Source organism: Anabas testudineus, chromosome 15 (assembly GCF_900324465.2).
Source record: "Anabas testudineus chromosome 15, fAnaTes1.2, whole genome shotgun sequence".
NCBI classification, from domain to species: domain Eukaryota; kingdom Metazoa; phylum Chordata; class Actinopteri; order Anabantiformes; family Anabantidae; genus Anabas; species Anabas testudineus.
Genome location: NC_046624.1, coordinates 19,084,927 through 19,107,845, shown reverse-complemented (window position 1 = coordinate 19,107,845; position 22,919 = coordinate 19,084,927). Strand labels below are relative to the sequence as shown.

At 39.1% G+C, this 22,919-nt stretch overlaps 1 protein-coding gene across 1 annotated transcript in view; it reads left to right on the top strand.

The window, feature by feature from the left end:
• LOC113159489 (pro-neuregulin-3, membrane-bound isoform) overlaps positions 1-22,919 on the top strand; it is a 253,411-nt gene that overhangs the window by 212,427 nt on the left and 18,065 nt on the right. The window contains 2 exon segments of the mRNA XM_026356211.1: positions 11,461-11,484; positions 21,461-21,563. Of these exon segments, the coding sequence (XP_026211996.1) occupies positions 11,461-11,484; positions 21,461-21,563 (127 nt within the window).

Sequence of the window (22,919 nt, the reverse complement as noted above, 5' to 3'; positions counted from 1 at the left end):
AATATTTAGCAGAACGAGCTCAGACTGTAAATAATGTATGAGAGAGACGCAGCACTTTGCAGCCTACTGGTGTCATATTGTACAAAACAAGGTGATGGCACATCGCTGGAAAGACCTGCGGGTGCAACTAAGCCAGCTGGCGATGACACAGAAAAGGGAGACGTGCTTGAATTTGTTTGTCATGCAAACAAATGGGAAAGTGAGGGAATGTTCACAAAGAACACAAAGTGTAACATCGTCATGCCTCGAGTCAGACGACTCCAAAAGGATTAGTTCACGCCAACAGCATTAATTACTATATGCAGACTATTTTCCCTTATACAATGTAGATGGACATTTTTTATTCATGTCAAGACATAAGATGTATCAGAAAGTCAGTAATTACATATAACTTTAGCAATTTGAGCAACTGTCTCCTCCAGTGCCAGTCCCAGGGAGTTAAACGATTATGACTTTCCATGAATGCAGGTGAGGAACGTGCTAATAGCCAGTAGACCTCCATGATGAAGCAGCGGGATGAGACGGATAGTAATTTGAAATTGTCCTGTTCAAATGGCTTTTTAATGCTCAGTTTCTAAAACTTTACCAGTTGACAACTGGGGATAGTGTCACTGCCCATCAATGGAAGAACAGAACAAGTGATGGGAGGTTCATTAAGTAGCGTCTCTGTACAAACCTTCTCTGTACTTATAGGAGTGTCCAACCATTGGTCTCTCTCACTGTCTCACTTTCTTCTAATTCATACACACACTCTTTCACAGCTTTTATGGCTTCTCACTACTTATTGATTCACATTTCCTCTGTAAATTTAATGCTTCATCAATAGGATGAATTATTACTTAATGCACTTCACACTGTGTAACAGTGAAACATCTATATTGGTCTGAGAAGCCCTGAAATGTGTGTGAAAAATTGATGAGGCCGAACCCAGTTACACCAGCAACATTAAACCTAAAATAACCATAAAAAGTATGTAGAGTAAAAGTAGAATAGTTAGTTCTGCACATATTATGCAGCTGTTTTTGTATCTTCTTTATTCTATGTCGACTTTTTGCAATGTAATGTTTTAGTATTCTCCAAATTAAGCTACAAAAGACATCATTACAATAAACACAGGAGTATTTAAAGATATGGTGATAACATAACTTCAGAAGGAATCATTACAGTTGGTGATCACCTGTCTGTAGTAACATCCAAACTGAGCCTACAGCCCTTTTCTTTGTCGTTCTCTTAGTTTCTCCTGAAAAGACTGAACTCATCACACCATGTATCTTTCCACCCTTCAGCTCAGCCCAAATGAAGACAAGTGTCTGGGTACATTAGAGTATGCTGCTTTGCTTTTGCTCCACCTAGATATGGCTCCAGTCCAGGGCCTGTAGTCATTAAACCTCCAAGAACAAGAGAACTGATCAAGGATCACTGCTCAGGTCATCTGGCCACATTAAACTGCACTGCACAAAGAGGAACACTGGTCTTTTATAGCTGGGGAGATAAAAATAACTCCAGTTTCCTTAGATTACCTTTTCATACAGGATTTGTTGAGCCATGAAAAATGGGATTTGACTGTCAGTATAAAGGAGGTAACCAGTTAAACAGGCCCAACAGAGTTCAAGGTGGAGATCAAGAATAAACACATTGTAGGCATGTGTGTTTAGATAGAGGAGACGTGAGATCAGTTGGTTTGGCTCTCCAGCAGTCAGATTCCTCTTTGTATTGCCAGTGAAGCATTTGTGAGTCTAGATGTCGGCACAAAAGATGAAATGATGTGTAGGAACATACCTGGTTTTCACTCTCTAGTAGCCATTATGTCAAAGAAGTCATTTTAAGCATTTCACTAAAACAAAACAAAGGTATAGAAGCAGCTTTGGTGGAAACTTTGGGAACATTGAGGATTAAATAAAACTCCAGAAGAGAATTTACAGCAGAAAAACATTTACTTAAAACCAGAGTCGTGTCTCATTTACTCTGAATAACTCTCTCTGTGAGGATGGATCAGCGTACCTTAAAAAGCCCAAGTCAAGAGTAGTTGAGTTTGTTGTTTATCTGGCATTTCAGCTTTATTCTTGGTAATGACATAAGAGGGAGGATGGACAGAATAAGAGAGGGGGAATGACAGTCTCGAACTGTATGTGACTTAAGTACATGACATGTGCCCTGCCCTGCTGAATCATGGGTTGCCCTCTGTCTGTCTTCATCCAGGTCTTTTTCCACTCTCTCCTCTTTTTTCTCCTGTATCCCTGTCAGTCCTCCGTGCCCTTGAGGTACTGCTTACTAAAACTCTCCTTATCACTTACCAGAACTACCCAAACTCTCTTTTGACATGTCCTGCCTCTCTCTCTTTCTCTCTCATCCTCCTTGCTCTTGACTCCTTCTTCATTTCATTGCTTTTGGGAACAGTTTTCTCTTCCTTCCCTCCCTCCTCCACTCTTACTCATTCATCCGTGCAAAGCCTGTTGGCACCCTCCTCTACTGCCCCTCTCCTTCCTCCTGGTCTCCAAAAGCCCCAGAGGCTGCGGTGATTCACTAACTGACCTTGCACTGCTGCATCTAAAGAGCGCCTGTCTGTTTCTTCCATACATTTCACCCATTATCATCTAATCAGTCCTGTATGGCTGTAAATGATCATATTATGACTGGATGAGGCCTTTTCTATGTTAAAGTCCCTAAATTTAAAATCATTAAGTTGTGTTTAGTTAGTATGGTATATCATCATGGAGGTTATTGAAAGATTACTTAAGCTGGTGTCATTAGCTTGTAAATTTAGCTCATAGTGTAATAGATAGTGAGTTTGAGTTCTGTGATGTGAAATTGTAAAAATTTTGTGACATGTAATAATGATGAATTACAGAGTAATTAGGGAGCTGCAATTTTCATGGTGACTAACTGGTATAAAATATTACATCAAACTAAAATGAATCTCTTTGACAGATTGTTTTCATTACCCTGGAAGGTGGTGAAATAGGAGCAATATCAGAATTTCCCCTGAAAGGCCCTTGATAAGAGAGTGCATGCAGCTTAAAGGTATCCTCATGACTTTGAGCTGACTTGAGTTTGTTTTTTAAGTTGTGTTAAGACAAACCTGAATCGAGGCTCAGCTATGAAAAGGGTACATGGAGAGGTCAGTTATAAAAAGATGTTTTTAAGAAGTACCTTGAACTTGGTACCACAGAGAATAAGAATGTGAAGCTGTGCAGCTTCTTGCTTTATGTCACTCATTGGGAGCAAAACATCAGCAGATAACACACACTCCTGCTGTTATTTATTAGAATTCTGTTCACACAAATGTGTAAACAGTAAATTGCAGATGTTTGTATCCGCATCAGACACCAAAGAACTCCTTACTTTCAGCAGTCATACAGAAAATAATCCAGGCAGACAGATCAAATTCTTATACCACCAGGAGCCTTGACAGACCAGAATGCAACGCATCCCTGTTACATTATGCTTTTTGAATAAGCCAAGTCATGAATTTTCTAAAGCTTAAGGCTCTCTAAAGCTTTCTTTTGCTCTTCTGCTGCTATAACTGGGGCCATTACTCCTTCCACCTACACGTTTCACCTGAAGCTGAATGCAACAATCTCACTCCTGTTTTATGGATGTTTTTCAAAGCTGCATTCTGCAAAGAAATTATGGAAAATCACAAACGAAAGTAGAAGTAGACAAATAGACAAGGCCAAGACATGTTGAGAAAAAGTAGGAACATCGTAAACATAAATCACATCACCTTGCCAAAATAACTCCAGGAGCACACTGAACGTTGATAATGCAAAACGGTAAAAGATGAAAATATAAAAAGGGTGCAGAGTAAAGTGTTACAGAATGAAAACGGCGCCTTGAAAGCCCTCAGTAATAAAGTGTGTGTGTGTGTGAGTAGGTTTTAGTAAAAAAGCCAGAGAGGAAGATGTGTTCTCAGTGATGCGACCGTGATGATGATTGGCAGCTCCCTGTAGGAGTTCCCACAGTGACTCACAGTGACTATTTATTTCTTTATTTTTTCCACTCAGCACAGATGACAAACAGATTGGACCAATTACTCACTGTACATGATACCAAATCCCCTCTTAATCCAAATGTGAGGATGTTGAATTAACCACCTTTATGTGACATGAATTTGACTCTGCACTGCAGATTGTACATTACCTTTTCTCCTCCTTTCCTAAATAGTCATATTTGTGAATACATTTCAGGCCCATTTAACTTCAAGGCTCCGAAAAACATCACTAATGTAAAATTTGTCCTTGTGCGGCACCAAAAGACTCAGTCAATTAATTTGAGACTGGAAATGATTTCAACCCAATAACTCCAAACAAAAGCAAAGTCAGTTAAAAGTAGTCCCGTATGGTCGGACCTCTCTGTCTCATTTTGTGTCACTTTGCTTTAATGCTGCGCAGTGAGCAGGAAATAATGTGAGGGAGGTTACTGTCAAATGGAGGTGAAGACTGCATTTTCTTGAACTGAACACATAAAACAAAGGGTGTGTGTGTGTGTGCGTGTTTGCTGATGTCTAATGGACTGAACACGCACATGGCTCACAGCGAAGGATGTGGGTAGTTAAGGTCGTAATGAAGGGACAAAGTGAAATGAAAAATTTTTACTACCTCAAATGCCCTCACAGAGTTTATTTTATTCTAGGAACAGAAGCTTGTGAATTTCGCAGCATTGGATTAAAACTAACTGTCAAAGCTGATTTCACATTGGGCTTAATTCCCTCTTTTATTTTGGTTTTATTTTTGTGTATATTTATGTGAATGTATGTAAGTGTGAGCTCAGTGGTGTGTGCGAAGCGTTCGCATCCACAGACGCTCTTTCGGGCGAGTGTGTTGGTTGAAAGGGTGTGAAGAACCGTGTGGTTAACACAGGATCTGTGAAGCTGCCATTTTCCTGAACTGTAGTTAATCTCTGTTTTAATACACTGGTGAATTAAGATTTTCACTCTATATAAGGAACTGAACTAAGAGAGGAAGACGGAGAATTTGAAAATGAGGCAGGAAATGTGAAAAACAGAAAAAGCAATTAAGACAAGAGCTGAACAGAAATAAATGGTTTCTATTTTAAATCACATTTGTTTTGTGGTTATTCAACCAGGCTCTTCTCACAACATTGTCAGATTTAGAAGAATTTCCTCCCATGCACTAAAGGTTCAGTCAGACAGTGTACTAACACCGTGTGGTAGGCTGCCTTGTTATGTCTCTGTGTTGTGCTGCATCTTGTATTTTTCTTTAATACCCTGCATTTTATGTTACCGGACTCCTTGTTATTCTATTCTGAGACCGGTTATTGATTTGTTGCATCACGCTCCAAGTTATCATCCTGTTACGATATCCATGGTTACAGTCGCAGCATTCATTCCCAGTTCAATTTGCTGGTTTAAAATGGTGACATATCAGTGAATCACAGCAGTCAAAATAGAAACCCTCCCCTCCTAAATAGCCTTAAATATGCAGTAAACATAGATAGGTCATACTTTATCTGGAGACGAGATCTGTTCCACTTTATCCATGACTAACTTTGTCTATCTATTGTTTGCACCTGCTGGAAACGTAAGTGTTGTGTTGTATATAAGGGATAAGAACAGCTAACACTGCATCATGTAATATTGTTTCCTAAAACCAAAACGATAGATTAAAAGAGGCTAAAACATGAAAGCGCTTCAGAGTTGGTGATTATTCTCTCAAAGTTATTCTTTCCACATCGTGTGGAGTCAGTTGAATCATTGTTGATTAGCAGAGCTTTAAAGTTTTCTCCTCTGTCCCTCAGCATGTTCCACCACGCTGCATTAGGAAAATGACTCCAGTGCCTGTTTGTAGTGTTCTCGCTCGTTCCTGTAGTGTTTACTCTGAGTGGGTTTTAGATAGTAAAGTAAGCCATAAGTAGATCATCCTCTGCAGGCCTGTTGTTTGTACCACTCTGATTTATGGATGCAGAGCAGACAGCGCGGATAAAAGAGTTTCTGTCAGGTCAGAAGACACAGATACCTTGTTGCCATAGCAACCACTGCAGGCAAAAACAAAAAGAGAAGGATACAGGAGAGCGAGAGAGAGAGAACAAATGATGAAATGATGAAACAGGTCAGTGAAAGATGACATTCAAATTCAACAATGACCGAGTCTGGCATTCAGCAAATAGATTATTTGGGGATTTTTTTTTTTTAACACACATTTCTGCTCTGCACAAACAGCCATTAATGTGTCAGACTGTAGCATGATACAGGATGCTGCTCTCCACTTAGAACGGACAAGTGACCTGAGAAATTGTAGGAGAGCAATTTTAAAAACAACTAAACCGCTTTTAGGCTGAACGCTGTTAGAGTCTAAGCTGGTGACAGTGTGTGTTTTCACAAGCATTTTACATGGCAGTGTTTTTTCTTTTCTTGGAAAATGTTTGAGAATAATATTAGTAGAAAGTGAGAGTAGATTATTTGTAGAGTATAAACCTCGAGGCATCACTGATTGCAGCCCTGTCACTAGGATAAATATATTTCATTCTTATTGTTTTGCTTTCTCATCACATAGAAAGTAGCTTTATTCTGAATTACTATCACTATTAGAGCTGCTAAAGAGAAATAATGATAAAGTAGTTCTGATACTGCTTCACTGCACAAAAACAAGCTACAGTGCCTCTTGTATCACACATGCACCTGCAAAATCTAGTAAACACCAAAATGTGTAACGTGGATGGAGCCAAAGAGAAAGTCAGACTCTGTGATTGTGCAACTTATCCATACTGAATTTCATCAAGGCTGAACGCTGGACAATGCGGTGCCATCATTTAGTTTCACTCTGCTCCTTCAGATCCGCCATCTGTCAAAATATCAATTTATTTCCCGCTCTCTAAAGAGTGCCGAGCACTAATTGGAAATAGCATGTAGCGTATTCTCCGTTCTCCACACATGGAGAGCGAAGCTATCAGTCAGTCTGAGATGTGAACATGATGCAATCACTCCCTCATGCCCATCTGTGAAATAAGTCTTTTTATTTTTTATCTGACAGAAGGAAGTAAAAGAGATGGAGATTATGTGTGTTCGTGTGAATTGCAGTGTACTCGGAGGCACAAATACACAAACGGCGTACATATTAAACAAAGACGGCACAGGGAGAGGCATCTTATTAAGTGCAGCACGCGAAGAACGAATTAAGGCAGAAATGGGTACATGCTGAATCTGTCAACTAAAGCTTAGGAGAAGAGATTTCTTCCTTAGTTATGAAGAAAATGTAAAGTCTGTCATGCAAAATCTCACTGCAGCATTCTGTGACTGCAGCAGTTCATTTGGTTTTATAAGACCACGTCGATGGGCACTTGCATGTATGATACAGAAAAAGAAACCAATTAAGAGAATCATGTGTGTGAGTACTAAGGCTTCAGGCACAGCATGCTGAAGAAACATAATCATTGATCGAGGCTGACATTTCCCTGATTGATGGACGAGATGTGAAATAGTTCAACGAAGACACCAGTTTCAATCTGTCAATTAAAATTGCTTAATCAATTATGTTAATGACTGTAGCTCAGTCAGACAGCAGTAGTGTTTTCAATATGTTCAATAGGAGATGATTAGTAAACCTGGGGGACATCATTCTGATTTCTTTTCTTTTGCGTCCTTAATACAAAAAACTTTATATTTGTTAATACAGCAGCAACATCACACCTACGACCACATGCTTTAAGAGACGCATCCAGCTCATGATCCCTTCTTCATGTCATGCATTTCATGTCTTTTTCTCATGGTTATGATTAAATAATTCAATTGTCCTTAAGGATTCCATGAGAATAAAACTCATAAATCACATATTTATTGCAAAATATGATAAATACAGCTGCATTCTGTAATGAGTGCAGTCCGTAAATCAGCAGTGTGTGTCCCACTGGAGGTCAGCTAATCTTTCTTCCACTGTGAGGCTTGTTCCAGAGGTGGAAGTAGGCAGGAAGCACTCACACACACTCCCACACACACACACACACAGCAGACATCAAGCCCGTGCATGTGTATGTCCACAGGGAGGGGAAGTAGGGCGACACACTACAGACTCTGTGCCACCCACACCTGCGATCGCTCCAGGCTGCAGACACACACACAGTGGGGAGCAGCTCTTTCATATAAAATGACACATTGGTTTGCTTGTTTTTTTTTTTCCTATCAGAGTTCCTGTTTGGTTTGTGGTTTAGTTTCCAGGTAGCTTCCAAATTAAAATGATGAGAAATATCAAGGCCCTTTCCTGACAGTGAATTTCTGTGAGACCGTCCACAAGCGGCAGAGAGAAGGATTCAGCTACTGTACATCGTCTTCAATAGACTCTTTAATTAAGGTTATGTAAAGGCTTTACATGATGTAACAGGGTACATTTACTCAAGAACTGTCCCATTTTAAGAACTGTACTGTACAAACACTGTTTAATCTTACTACAAGTATTAGTGAGAGCTAAAATAAAATGATCTAACGACCTGTAACCTTTTAATTAAGGATGTATTGAATCACCTAACATTACAGTACATCAGATCAGCTCCACTTCACCCAACTACATTACAATGATCCAGAAATAATCAGATTTAGACTTTTAGCTCTTAGCTCTAAATATTTCTTCTTCACTCTGTTTAAAAGTGTTGGAAACATAAAGTATATTACTGGATGTTGTCCGTGTATTTGTGACTGCAGCATCATACAATATTAATATATTTTGGATGTCTTGTGCATCATTTTCTACTAGTTTCCGTCAACTTCAGCCTGGCATATCTGGTGCTTTGGAAAATGTGGGATCTTGTTTTAGAATACAGTTGTGTAGTTTAGGCTTTTGAGGGTATTTTTACACCATACTAAATAAAGCATCTGAATATTTTTCCACCAAGTGAAACTTTTAGCCTTAGAGATAATATTTGTGGTATGACTCTTCAGGTGAGTCACTGTTCTTTCACCTCCACATCTTTTCTCTTTCTCTTCTCTCTGTATGTTAAACTTTTTTGTGGGAAACAAAATCCTTTTTTGTGTAAATGTATTTCCCATGTGGTGGAACATCTACAGCCTGTTTTGGATTCAGGCGTGGCATCTCCAGTGGGATCTGTTGGCCATCAGGCGTTTCAAAGGCCATCGGTTTCCACAGAGTATATTTAACATATGACACATTGTGGATCATTCCATCTGAAGTGGTTTGCAGTAGCAGTAGTGCATACATCTTGAGTATGGGTGGGTCCAATGGGAACTGAAGCTCATATCCTGACAGTCCTGGTGCTGATATATACCCTACCCGCCAAGCTACACAGAAAATGAAATCCCTAACCTTGGCAGCTTTAGTGCTAGGCTCTACTCATTGAGCTCCATGGGAAATTGAGTTTCTAACCCTGGCAGTAGCAGCGCTCATAGCTCTACCCAAAGGGCTGCAAAACTGCAGAGTTTCAAAAGACAGATCATTTTCTTTTGGCTTTCTGAAGGTCAATGGGGTCACCCAGGATATCTGTCTATGTTTATATATCTATATATTTATACGTGTGTGTGTGTGTAGTTGTGTTGTTATTTAACATTCTAAAAGAAATGGCCATAAAATCTTTTTATTAAAAGGGAAAAACATGTTGACCGGCTCCGCATCATTTCACAAATACTGTCATTTACGAAATCCACATTTTTGAAGAATAATACAGATTTTTAGGTTTTGCTGCAGAATTTCAGAGTTAATTTAGGGATAAATTGCCAAAATAATCTTCACTCAAGGACCTCCTTCAACTTTCAGTCAAATTGTACACTGCCCTTCCAAAACAAAAAGTCATACACTCTAATATTTTGTTGGACCTGAGCCTCTAGCTTTGATTACAGCACTCATTCACTGTGGCATCGTTCTAATAAGCTTCTGAAATGTCACAACATTTATTCCGTCCAGAGTTGCCTTAATTTTTCACCAAGATCTTGTGTTGATGATGGGAGAGTCAGACTTTCAAATAACTTGTTGCCTGCTGAAAAATAATCATCCATGAAGTACTTATCCAATGGGAGGCTCTTACCTATTTGCTTAGAAATAAATTATTGTTAATGAAATATTAAATATAATCCAGATGGTGATTTTATTTTTTTTTACGGACAGTGTGTTTTCCATAGTGTTCTGCATGGTTACAGCGTGGACAGTCTATGATATGTTAAAATGCTCAGTGGTTGACAAATATTTGGGAAACTTAAATTATTCCAAAAGAGTTAATGTGAGACTGCCGTTTATTTTTTCATCCTCTCCTGTTTCACATCGCTTGATTTGCAGAAGGGAGAAATCAAGAAGGCAGTAGAAAGAGGTCTCTGGGTCACTGGTAAAGTGAAAAATGATCCGCTAACATTGCCTGATAAGACTTGGGGAAGATTGGACGAAGCATTTCAGATCAGGAAGGACCAGCTTACCTACTCCACGATGTAGGGCAGAACCACTCAGGAGATAAAGTCACATTGAAACTACACATATCTGCATTTCCTCCAGATTATTGTCTTAACAGTTCTTTCTGTAGAGCTCAGGAAAGATCTTGCAGTCCAAGTCACTGTGGCAAAAATCTGCACTGTGTTTGTTGAAATGCTGAATTTAAGAGATGAAACGATGTGAATTTATTCAATACTTATAAAGCTAAATGTCACAAATTGTTTCAGGGGAAATAATCATAGTAAACAGAAACCATGTAGTACTACTGAAGAAAAGCACTACACTGTACTACAGTGGTCATTTCTGCACGTTGAACCTTTCTATTGACAGCAGAAGCCTGGCAGCTACACTCTACTTCTTCACATGATGGCTGGAAAATTGCTACAAAAATGTAATTGCAGTTTTAATGTGAGCTGTTTGTGGAACCAAAAGTACCCCTGACCTCTTGTTTCCTTGATATGTTTAACACAGCAGGATACACTCAAGCTGTCATTTGTTGTATGTTGTCTGGGTGTTGTGCCAGTGTGTTGTTTGTCCAGCTTGTGTGTGTGTGTGTGTGTGTGTGTGTGTGTGTGTGTGTGTGTGTGTGTGTGTGTGTGTGTGTGTGTGTGTGTGTGTGTGTGTGTGTGTGTGTGTGTGTCCACAGTCAAGTTTCAGTGTGCAAAATAAACGTTGGGTTTTGTCAAGAAAAAAGACGGATTGATTATGATATTTTTTGTTAACAAGTCTGACACTGATACAGAAATGTAATGCTAAACCTGTACTCTTAATGCTAAACCAGTAAGGAATGTATACATCTCACTGCAGGACCTAACAAATTCAGCGGAGCAAGCACATGTCCGTCTATGTGCATGTGTTTGTGACATTTTTTGTAACATTACCAGCATGTCTCTTATGACTCCATGTGGCAATGTATGAAATACGAATACAGCCGTCTACATGACAGAACAACAAGTCAGTGTTGATCCGGTTATATGCTGTGACACAGTGCTAACACACACTATTTTAATAACTTTCTTTTTCTCTCTCTGTCTTTCTCTCCCTCCACTCCCCTTCCCCTCCTTGCTGCCTGAAACGTCAGACCACCTAGGCATCGAGTTTATGGGTAAGGAAGCTTTTCTTGTCCTGCATCTGCATGAGTCAAAGCTGTAAACATCATAGGGCGATTGCTGATAAACCTTTACATTGCAAGCATTGTTCATGACACTTAGCAAACATCACACATGGATCAGATACGCCATCACATGACTTGATATGGGAGTGACTGAGCTTAGGTGAATGCAATTAGCATCTGTATGAACGTAAAGTACATTCACAGACTCAACCATTCCCCCCTCTCTGTGCTGTATTGTGCTTCTTTGATATATTAGCCATTGTCTTTATCGCTCTCTAGTCGCTCTCCACATATGTATTTCTATGTACACTGTATGTTTACTTTCCGAGCCTATCTTTATGCTTTATTTCTTTCTTGCTCGCTCCCCCTCTTTCTTTCTCTCACAATTGCTTATGAAGTGTCCCTTCAGAATACCAATGTGCTGCAGTCTCCTTGGAAACAGTGAGAACAGAGAGGCGGGCAGGGTACAGTGAGGGAGTTTTTTATGATGTTGGCACTGTTACCAAATGCACTCCTCATTAGTATGTGTGTGTGTGTGTTTGTGCACAAGCATGGCACATGTTCAATACTGTGTTTCCAAAGTCCTTAGTTTTTACTTCTGTGAGTTAGATGAGATTCGTCCAATGATTGTGTGTCAACATGTGTGTGTGTGTGTTTTTCCCATGCACATGCTTGGGAGGCTGTGCAGGGTGGATGCCAACGGTTCCTCCTCATAGTTGCCAGGCTTCTCTCTCCTGTTCTTGGCTGTCCTCACAGGCTGAGAATCTGAGGAGTGCTAGTTAACAACACGGAAGCTTGTTGTTAACTAGAGTCCCTCACTCTTTCAGTTGGTATAATTTGGGCCCTTTCCACACAAACAGGTTGGAGAAGAAATGGCTCATCTAGGAAAATGGCCTCCTCCTCCTTTAATGTTTCTTCTACATTTTCAAAGTAAAATTTCACAGGAACAAGCAGTGCCATGCTTCCTTTTCTGCAGCACGAGTACTGCATCTGCAAGCAAACGGACAATCATTTTTTTCTGGAAACTTGCTGAGACTATACAAACTTGGCATTGACAGATGATCATTTCCACAAAGCTATCTTGCAGGTTTCCCCATTTATATTCAGACTGACACATTTTCTTCGCCTAGCCAACATCTCTAGTCCTGCCAGTGTCTTCCCCGGTACTGTGTTAAGCAGGCCACATTTATAGGCACCTCCTGCATTCAACCCTGGTTTGTCAGTGGCTGTGGCTTTAAAAGTTGTCTCTACTCGTAAACCTAACAGAAACTGACACCATGGTATTATGGGAAGGAACAGGGTCATCGACAGACCGATATGCTGTAATTCCAGTCAGAGGCCAACTAGTCTCAAGGAACTGACCATTTATAGCAAATGCTTACACAGTTGGTTTTAACAGAAAAGGCTTTTCTCTTTGAGGGAGCTCTCAAATGATCAAAGCTGCAATGAGAATTCTGCTGAGATAAATAATCCCCCTGTAAAAAATAATAAGCTTAACAGTTAAGGAGGATGGAGTGGTGGAGGGCGCTGCAGCAATAAGCACTGATGACATGAAGGTATCAGCAGAGCCGTCAGTGGTAAAGGCTGCTGTGTACACCTGTGTGAGTATGACTGGATGTTATTAGCCAGCTGGTGGCCAATCCACCAATGAATGAGCCACTGATGGTGAACTGTGAAGATGCTGATGTCAATCAACCAATGCAAGTGCAACTTTTCTTCTGCTACCCAGAGGAAATCAAAGCAGGTGTCAGGAGAGCACAGAAACCCTGTGACCACCAACCTGTAATCCATGTGTCACCTATCTATACAAAGCTTGTCATGTTTAGTTTCTACTGGCATCTGAAATGCATGAATTCAGGTACATATGTTTCTTACTGATGTTTCTGTTGAAATGGGTGGTTGCACAGGACTACATTAAATTGAGAGGTGTTGCTTCGTTTAACATTGATATATATAATCATGTACAATTCAATCAGCACCTCTATCACAGTGTCAACAGAAACCGAACATTATTCCTGTTATAAATGTAGACGTTATGACAAACAGATCGTACTGCATTTCCACCTATAGACAGTATTTTGATACTGAGTTTAAATAGAAAGCCTCGTCTAATCCCATGGTAGTTATTTTCCACAGACAGCCCATAGTCCTATGCATGATTTATGGAAAACGAACCGCCCCCTTCCAACAGAGTCAGTTTCTGAGGTTAAAATTAGAATAGAGGTGTCTGAAGGTTGAGGTCTTACCACCTAGGATATCACACACCCAAGGTTTAATAAAACAGAGAATATATTGCTAGGTCTTGCCTCCATCCTTATACATTTTTATGCTACGCAAAAAGGGGATAAACTTTCACTATATCTAGTGAGACGTGTAGGTATCAATATTTTCTTTCCATCAGAGATCACTCCATTCTGGTGGTTGTAAATCAATGTTAGAGCAAAGTGTTAGAGGCAGCTATTTTAGGGGGGCAGGATGGATTTTAAGTCATGTTGATTTTCCATTTCCATCCAGAGGACAGAGGTGTGTTTGCGCTGCAGGGAGACGGTTTGGCAAGCTTGAGTCGAGATGAATGGAGCTCAGTGGTCATGTGTGTATAGGTTGAGTATTTCTAGAGAGCAGTCGTGTGAGTTAGTGAAATTTATGGCCTTGTGTCGTTTTTTTTTTTACATTGGCTAAAAAGAAAGTTTCATTTCACTCTGCTCGACTTTGACAAGTTGGAACGTGAAATTCGTTGTGACTGCAAAATATTAGTCCTATGCTACCCAATGTCAAAAAAAAGAAAAGAGATGAGTAACAGGAGACAAGAAAGACATGCAGACATAATGCAGAGTGAGAGGCAGCAGTCTCACTGGTGTCTTGCCAGAGCTCACTTTTCAATCAAACAACATCACAATTTCAGTATTTTTTTATTATTATTATTTTTCTAAGAATGAGTTATGAATTCCTCCTGGCACTGCTTTGTTTTGCTCAAATATATCAGTTCTGCTGCTGTCAGAAACATAAAAATACAGCGCACACAGATGTAAGATAACAGGTGTAGCATAGGAGAATTACTTGTCCAGTTTTTACAGCTACTGATCAAAGTTGAGTGATATTTTTGACTGAGTTGTAATTTATATGTACAGTAGTTTAGTTTATTGTGGACTTTCATTGGGCCTCAGGTTGTCCTATTTACTGTATAAAGCACATAAAGCATGATACAACATAAGCTGACTACAGTGCTTACAGTGCAGTCCTGGAGGAGAATTGATAGGTTAAAAGGTCTGGGGTGTAAAATGGTGCCACCCCCTTTAGTGGCATTTAAACTTTAATGATTTCAAATCATTTCAATCCCATACTGACACGTTGTAAAGGAAAGCCAACAAAAGCGTGATGTAGTGATTTTTCAAAAGCGAAGCAGCAGCATTTTGAAGTAACAGAAGTCTAGGTGAAAGGGAGGTATACATAACTTTTTTACACAATAGAACAAGTGAGAACACAGTAAGACAAAGAGAAGAGCCAGACAGAAGAAAACAATAGACCCAGTCTTCTAAACATATTCAGTATGTAAATGAACAAACGAAGTCATCCAAGTAATAGCAGGCAGGACCGTGACTAGCCAAGAAATCCCTTTCACCCCAGCACAGCACAGCTGCACAAAGTAAGGTTTCACCCACATCAGCAATCCACACTACGAGACATGAAGAGTCCAATTCTAAAGGCTGTGAGGCAGTCGCTGGAGAATCCGGTCTCTCCCTGTCTGCATCCTCTGATCTCTGCTCACTCTTGTTATGTCATGCCTCTCAATCATCCTCTCCTGTCAATTGCAGCTCACGCAGACAGGGAGATATAATAAACCCAGCAGCACTGTTATCAGACTCCACACTGGATCACCTCAGGTCCAATCCATTTTCAGATTCAGGTGTAACACCATTTGGCCTGTAATGTAGGTGATATAGACCTCTTTGAGGTTCGTAAACAGTAACAAAGTCTGCTGACATGGTTCAGTATACATAAACATTAGAGTTGTCCAGTCACCCTTCAATTAGAGAATATCATAAAAACAAATCTGGCTGTTAAATAAGTACTGTGTAGTTTTTGAAAAATAAAATACAACATAGTACAAAACATTGATTATCATCATATTATGATATATAAATAGTAAAAATAGTGCATTTATGCATAATTGGCTGAATGATGAAAATGTGTGAATTTATTTCTTCTTCTTTGCTTCTGTAAAAATCGTATTTGCGTGTTGATGAACCCAGGTCAGTCTGTCAGTGTCAGTGTGCAAAGGCTACAGATTATTAATGAAAGATTTGTCATGAAAGCTTGTCGTATTATCATGTGCTGCCTTTAAGTGGCACACTTTAACATAATAATTGCTGAAAGAATCATTATTTTATGATTGTATCTGTCCTCAAGCTTGAGGCAGCGTACTTCAGAAAATGACAAACCAAGCCAACCTGAAAAAAGATATTTTAAAGGAGGTTGACGCCGTGGTTTTCTGAGAGTTTAACTTTTAAGCTGTGTTGTACTTTGCCTCAGGTTGATGACATCAACTCTCTCTGAATGCTGCAAATCATAAGAACTTGCAACCTTGTTGTGAAAGAACATTATGCTTAGCTGTGAATCATGTTCCAAATATCTAAGTAGCATGATAGTTTGTTTGTGTGACTGTCATCCAAACTGACCTTTTCAGTCTTTTACCATTATTCATCCAAGTACTGCCACTATGTTCAACTTGAATCAATTCCAATGTGCTGCCACTGAACATTATATTTTACCGCACTCAAACGAGAGGCCACTGTTTACTCATAATTGCACAAATGCAACACAATCTAACGAGGCTTTACCTAATATCTGCAGCAGGCCTTGATAGTGTCAGTGCCTGCCAGAAGTCTGACATGTCCATATGTCCAGAACATTAGATGCAAATCCTTTAATGACTCACAAACCTGGCACTGCTGATCACATAAAATAAGAATAAGATATCACAATTCATAATGTCGCCAAGTTTTCTGTGAATGATTTTCAAACCCAGTGCAACCTACTGGAATATTATTAGAATATGAGCGCAGATTTCAGGCTTGGATCACAGAGTCTTCAACAGAGAGCGTCCATAATGATGAAAACAGATGTGCTGGACCACGGCCAGTTGCATTTTTGCATCTTACATTTCTGTGTATGTGTCATGAACCCCACCTTGCAGACTTAAGCCTCCTCATCAAAGTCCCAGAGTCAGCATGCCTGAGAGATCCAGAATACTTTCATCACTCTCTTTACTACTGTGTTCAAGTATCTGCGTCTGTTCTGTCACCAACTATATGACAGCACCACTGGTCTTTCTGTGCTTGTTACACAGGTGTACTGTTTATTTTTCAAAATTACAATACAACTTCTAAAAAACATTGTGAATTAATTTGATTCACAAGTAGATCGTTGTGCATTTGTTCTGTTTTATATCACAGCTTTTTATTTTAGCTGGTTTCCATGCTATGTTTTGGTTGATTGCTGTATACTACAGTTTTTGCCATAACAGCTAGAAGCTACTCCAGCACAAGCTCCCTCTCATTTATTACATACATTTTGAGAGCAGCCATGTGGGAAATAATTGTCTGCTAGAAACTCATTGCTGTCCACAGGGGGTAGTTAGGGTTAGGGATCAAGATTGAATTGGGTAAAATCTGAAAGGCTCAATCTGTACAGTGTCTGTTTCATTTGGTCAGGTTTTGATTTACAACCATCCCAATCAGTCTTCTACTGATTTAGGGTGTTGGTAGTTATCCTGGCAACACAGCATATACAATCCAAAATATGTCCATGATGCAAGTTAAACCAACCCTTAAGTTGACACAAGGGTGGATGTGGCTTCCTTGTCAAAGGAAGACAAAGAGAGATTTATTTTCTCTCTTTGTGGCAGTGATATATGAATTAAAGATATAGTATTCAAGGATAAGTTGTTGTGTTGTATCAGCACTTCAGAAACTTGTGCGTTTGGGTATTATATCAGGTAGCACGAGTTACACAAGTCATCCTTTAGCACACTAAAATCAATAAAAGCTAAAGGCTTTCATCTTCATTGTACATAAGGCTGTTTCACCACGTTTTCCATCACCTATTGATTTTTCTTTCTAGCCAAGTCACCTGTATGGAAACATGGCTGCTGTAAACACAAATCGAACATATAAGATAAATACAAAAAGGTCACAGTCACACCTTCATAATTCTGCAGCCACTTTCAGTGTAAACTGTTAATCATATTTTTCTTTAATGTTACTGTAAATAAGCAAGCAGCAGGGCTCACCAGAGCAGAACTGGAGGTTGGAAGTGGAAATAAATAGTGGAGGTGACCTTAGGGCCCCACAGATGGAACTTGAACATGCGTTCCCTCTCTAGAGACATATGATTAATTGAAATTAAGAGAGTGTGTCTGTGCAAACAGTAGATGAATCCAAACAAGGAAGAAGTGGAAAGGTAGGAGGGAGGTTGTCACAGTGTTTGACCTTGGCAGCATATTTATGATTGGCCTCAGACCAAGCATGCATATGTAACACGTATAGTAGGTACAGTAAACTTTTGCTCACTTAATTCTGTGAACTTCTGTTTGTGTGTACCTACAGGATGCATTCCTGATCAGATCACTCTTTCAAACAATGAAACATGCAGTGATTCAATGTGTTTTTACTGGTTATCCTTGGATAGGCTCGTTAGACAGACAATTAAAGTGGGTCGTTATCTGTAGTCTTCCCGGTGGATGTGTGAAGTGAGCTCGATTTTTCTGGGAATAGATGAAAGGACAGCATGATAAACTGGAACAAGATTTAACCACTGTTTCCACCTCTGTTGAGAAAGAAGTTATTCATTTGCAGGGGTGCAAATGAATAACTTAATAATAATCATCTTCCTTCTTAGACCATATTCACACAGGCATTTTATATACATTAAAATAATGTGAGGTGGGAGTGGGTTGTTTCTTGTACCACAGAGTCAATAAAGTATGACCTGGAAGTCCAGCTGGAGAGACAAAGTGTGTGTTTGGAAGGTTGTTAGACACAAAACACAACACAGTTTGTAGTAGTTACATGATTGATTGACTCTAGAAAGCTAACTGTATGATATTTGGTCTTGATAATCCTATGATATATCATAAATCATGATATTCATGTTACATAGCAATCCACCAGGAATACTTACTTGCATACATTAGATTTCTCAATGCATTCTGGTTAAAAAAAAATTCAACTATATCCTATTTTCCCTGTGCTTCTAGTCCTTGCTGCTTAAATTTACTCGTCTGTTCATATTCCTATTTGAATTATTCCAGATTTCATGCATAGTAAAAATCTGTTTTGAACACCGCTGTGCAGCTGCCCAACAATAATTACTCAAAGTAAGTCAAATAAAAAAAAAAATAGCTTAATAATTGTAAAACAGATGCATTATTTGCCCCTATACCACCATTAAACCATTATACTGTAAATCAGTAGGTTAACATTCTGATCTGACACACTGTGGTTAGTGTGTGTGTGTGTTTACACACTACTGTCACTACCTCTGTTAAACTGGATCATTATCTGTCCTCATGCTGCTATCAGATAAAGACTGTCAACCAAACATGTCCAACACACCAAACACTATTTCGTTGCCACTGTGCACTTTGCAAAAAGTAATGTGTCTACTTTTTGAAAGTCCACCAGATTTTTACATGAAGGTCAGTTTACTTATCATCCTGTGAAAACAGTTTTATATTTTGAAATTAAATAACTCAAGGTCCACTTGGTATTTCCAAAGCCTTCAATTGCATCTTAGGGTTTTTGTCAGTGAATGTAGTTTTTTCAGTTGTCACAGAGATCACTCAGTATTCATGTGACCTATTCAGCCTGAGTCACTTGATAGCAGGTGATAGGTGATAGAAAACCACATTATCAACAGAATGAAAACTGTGAGATGAATAGAGGGACCTAGGTTCAGGTAATTATTATTTTTAATTTTTTTTACTGTGGCTATGAACTTAAATTAGTTGTGCATTGTGGCTTTAGGGAATTAAAACTGTGGGTTAGGGTTATCTCAGCTTGTACTTGGAGACTTTTTGTCCTGTGTGAAGCTTGAAAGATCCAATAGGTCCAATAAAAAGATGCTATTAGTTACATTATGGGAATGTTTTGAAGGTTGAGTCTGGTCAATGCAAAGGGAATTTTAACTTCTGCTTCAACTTTGATTTATTTATTATGTTTTATGCTGACTTGTGTGATTCCCCTAAAAAACACTGAAGTGCAAAATTACATTGTTGGAGTACTTTGTGGTGGCATCAGTTCCTCGGAGAGGTAAAGATACAAAAATCAACAAAGGAAGTTTCAGTATACTGTGTATAAGAAGAGTGATTTGATGCCTGTATAGTGCCAGCAGCAAGATTTCTATAAAGCACTTTTTAAAGCAACAAAGGTAATTTATAAAGTATAGTCAGCTGTATCAGATCTGTACTCTGTGTTTGTCAGTAAAATTACTGCAGGAATCATTGCTTCTTCTCACTAGTTCACTTCTCCTTATGTCTTTTTACACAATATTCCCCCCAACAATCCGTCTTAGTTCCTCTTCTGCTGTCTTGTTTGTCTCCTTGCATGCCCTGTAGCTGACCTCAGCATGCTCTCGTTGGACAACCCCCAGCTCCCTCTAATGATATAATTATAGCCAATGAGCCAATGTGATGACTCAGGCTGATTAGCAGCATCAAAACAACATCGGCCCCAAACATAACTTAGATATAGATCAAGGGAGAGAAATCGAGACACAGAACACAGGAAGAGATGTGCTGACAACACTCTAATAGACTCTGTGACATCCATTATTCCGGGGATTATGTATGACATACTGCACATATCATTGGTTATGCAATATCTGTGTGGGCATCAGTAGCTTAAAGGCTACAGTGGTAAGCTTGTGCTGTGAGAGTCATGGTTTGAATTCCCAGACAGTCTTGAAAATCTTGATGTGGTTGTGAATTAGTAACACTCTCTGTCATCAAGTGCTGTTGGGATGCCCTTGAGCAAGGCGCAGTGGCTGCTGTTGTATTTTACTGCAGTTTTGAAGGCTGTGTTCATTTTCTGCAGCTCCTATTTCAGGTTTTCTGAGTAGAGGTTATGAATTGTGTCTTTTATTAAATTAAAGTGGCAACTCAAACTCATCCACAGTAAAATTTGTCTCAATCACCTCTATGTAAAACCTCAATACCTTGTGTCATCTTTGTGCTTTTCCAAGGTCTGAGTCCTGCTTAAGGAAACTTGATTGATCACCTATTAATGTATCTGAAGGCAACTATGATTTACTTGTTTGCAGCAAACAAGACAGCTTCCATTTTTCTCCACTAATGGTGTCGGTCCATCCCATAATTCTTCTTGTCTCCATGTATTCAAGCTCCATTACATGTGGCATCCATTTCAAAAGCAGTCTCTCTATCGTTCCATTACTCGATGTGGTAGGGCTGATAAAATGAGCTGTGTGGTAACTAAGAACAGCGGGTGTTGTAAATAGTTTGTTTATTGCAAATGCTTTTTTATTTCTGTTTTATTTAGTTTATTTATAACAAAAGTAATTACACTTATGCAGGCAAGAATCTGCGAGGCAGATACAGAAAAAGCCCCAGAGAGCTGTTGTTGTTGCTTTGAAATGGCTGTTAGGGTGCTGTAAACAACAATGTTAGAAATTAAAAGTGGGCAAGTATGAATCTCAAAATGTGTTTAGTTCTCTGTTATGGCGAGATTGCTGTACAGTATTAATTTGTCTCTATGAATATTGACAGTGGGATTTCAGTAGATATGTGCACATTTACAGCTTACACCCTCACACAAACCCACATTTCCATCTCTCCTTTTCTCTCCATCACTCAAACACACGCCGCCGACAGATGTGTCCATGATCTATGACATTATTTCACAAACAGTGTGTTGTTCAAATAATAATCTTCCGGTGTTTTGTTTCCCTACAGAGAGCAAAGAGGTGTACAAGAGACAGGTGCTGTCAATCACATCCATCGCCATGGCAATCAGCCTCCTGGGAACCCTGTGTATGGCGCTCTACTGCCGCAACAAGTGAGAGGACAAACACATAAATACATTCTGTACAGATAAATATGCATCAAACCCCCAGTCTATATGTCTATTTGCATTGAAAATCATTCAACCCCCCTTGTAAATTAGGTATACTGGCAAAATCTACAAACTTTCAGCTGTTTGCAATAAACAAATCAAACAGGAACAAGTTAAAAAGCTTAACACAACTTAAACTGCAAGTCGTTCCTCTAAACTCAACACACAGTGCAACTTGTTTCAACTACCAAAGCCTCCAATAGATTCAACCCCCTAAATAGAATCACTCTTAAAAGCATAAATCTGCAATCAAGTATTGGCCAGATGCAAACAGTTTCAGAACCCAGATAACAGTAGTCAAACCCTTTCAGACAATCTATAATAGTTGGCCATGCTCAACTCACTAATTGCTAAGAAGCTGGATCATTTCTACAACTGATACATAACACTCAGCAACGCTTCTTATCCAATCATCATACTCCAGCTGTGTTTATGTAGTTTTGTTCTGCTGGCATTCAAGCAATCTCACTTTGTGTTTTAATGGCCTTACACCCATAATTGTTGCTCCATCTGACCTACATCTTATGGTACCAATACTATTCATACTAATGATAACCAATAGAAATAATGGCAACAATGGTTGTTAGGTGGAATTACCATTTTTTTATTATTTAAAAATAATATTAGCTGTATTGGGTTAAGGTTGGGTTCACAATAAGGTAACAGGAAGCACTATTCAGTATGGAATACGAATACGAATTCAGCACTATGCCGACACACAAAGTTTAGGAACTGTAATTCGAGGCTTCATCCAAACCTCCGATGGACATTTTTCTAACCATGCTCCAATGTTACATATGAAATTTTCCCATGAATATATTGACAAGTAAATTAGCTGCGGTGACACGCAATTTCATCCCAACCATCTTCTTTCTTGCTTGCATTTGAGCTGAAAGTTTCTCCAATGATTTTCAAACTTTAAGAATTACTTATATTATGGCTACTATTATGTTAAAATGACCACACATCCTAATGTAAGCAAAACATTACAGTATTAAGTAATAACCTCTGCTGGGTGTGGGCAGATAAAATGCCCAAGGAGACATTTTGTTAATTTAGTGGAGGCTGATGGAACATTTTGAGGCATCAAACATCTTGAATGAAATCCCAGACTGGGTATTTACAACAATTTGTAAATCTCATTATGTGTATACTCGTACTCTTGTCCCATTATAACCTAAAGGTCAACCTATGTGGCTTATGAGATCTCTTTCTCTCTCCTCTCTTTCCTTCTGCACCTATCATATCATTCTGCAGTGGAAGCTCTGTTTGTGCACAATAAATGCTAAATTGGTATCA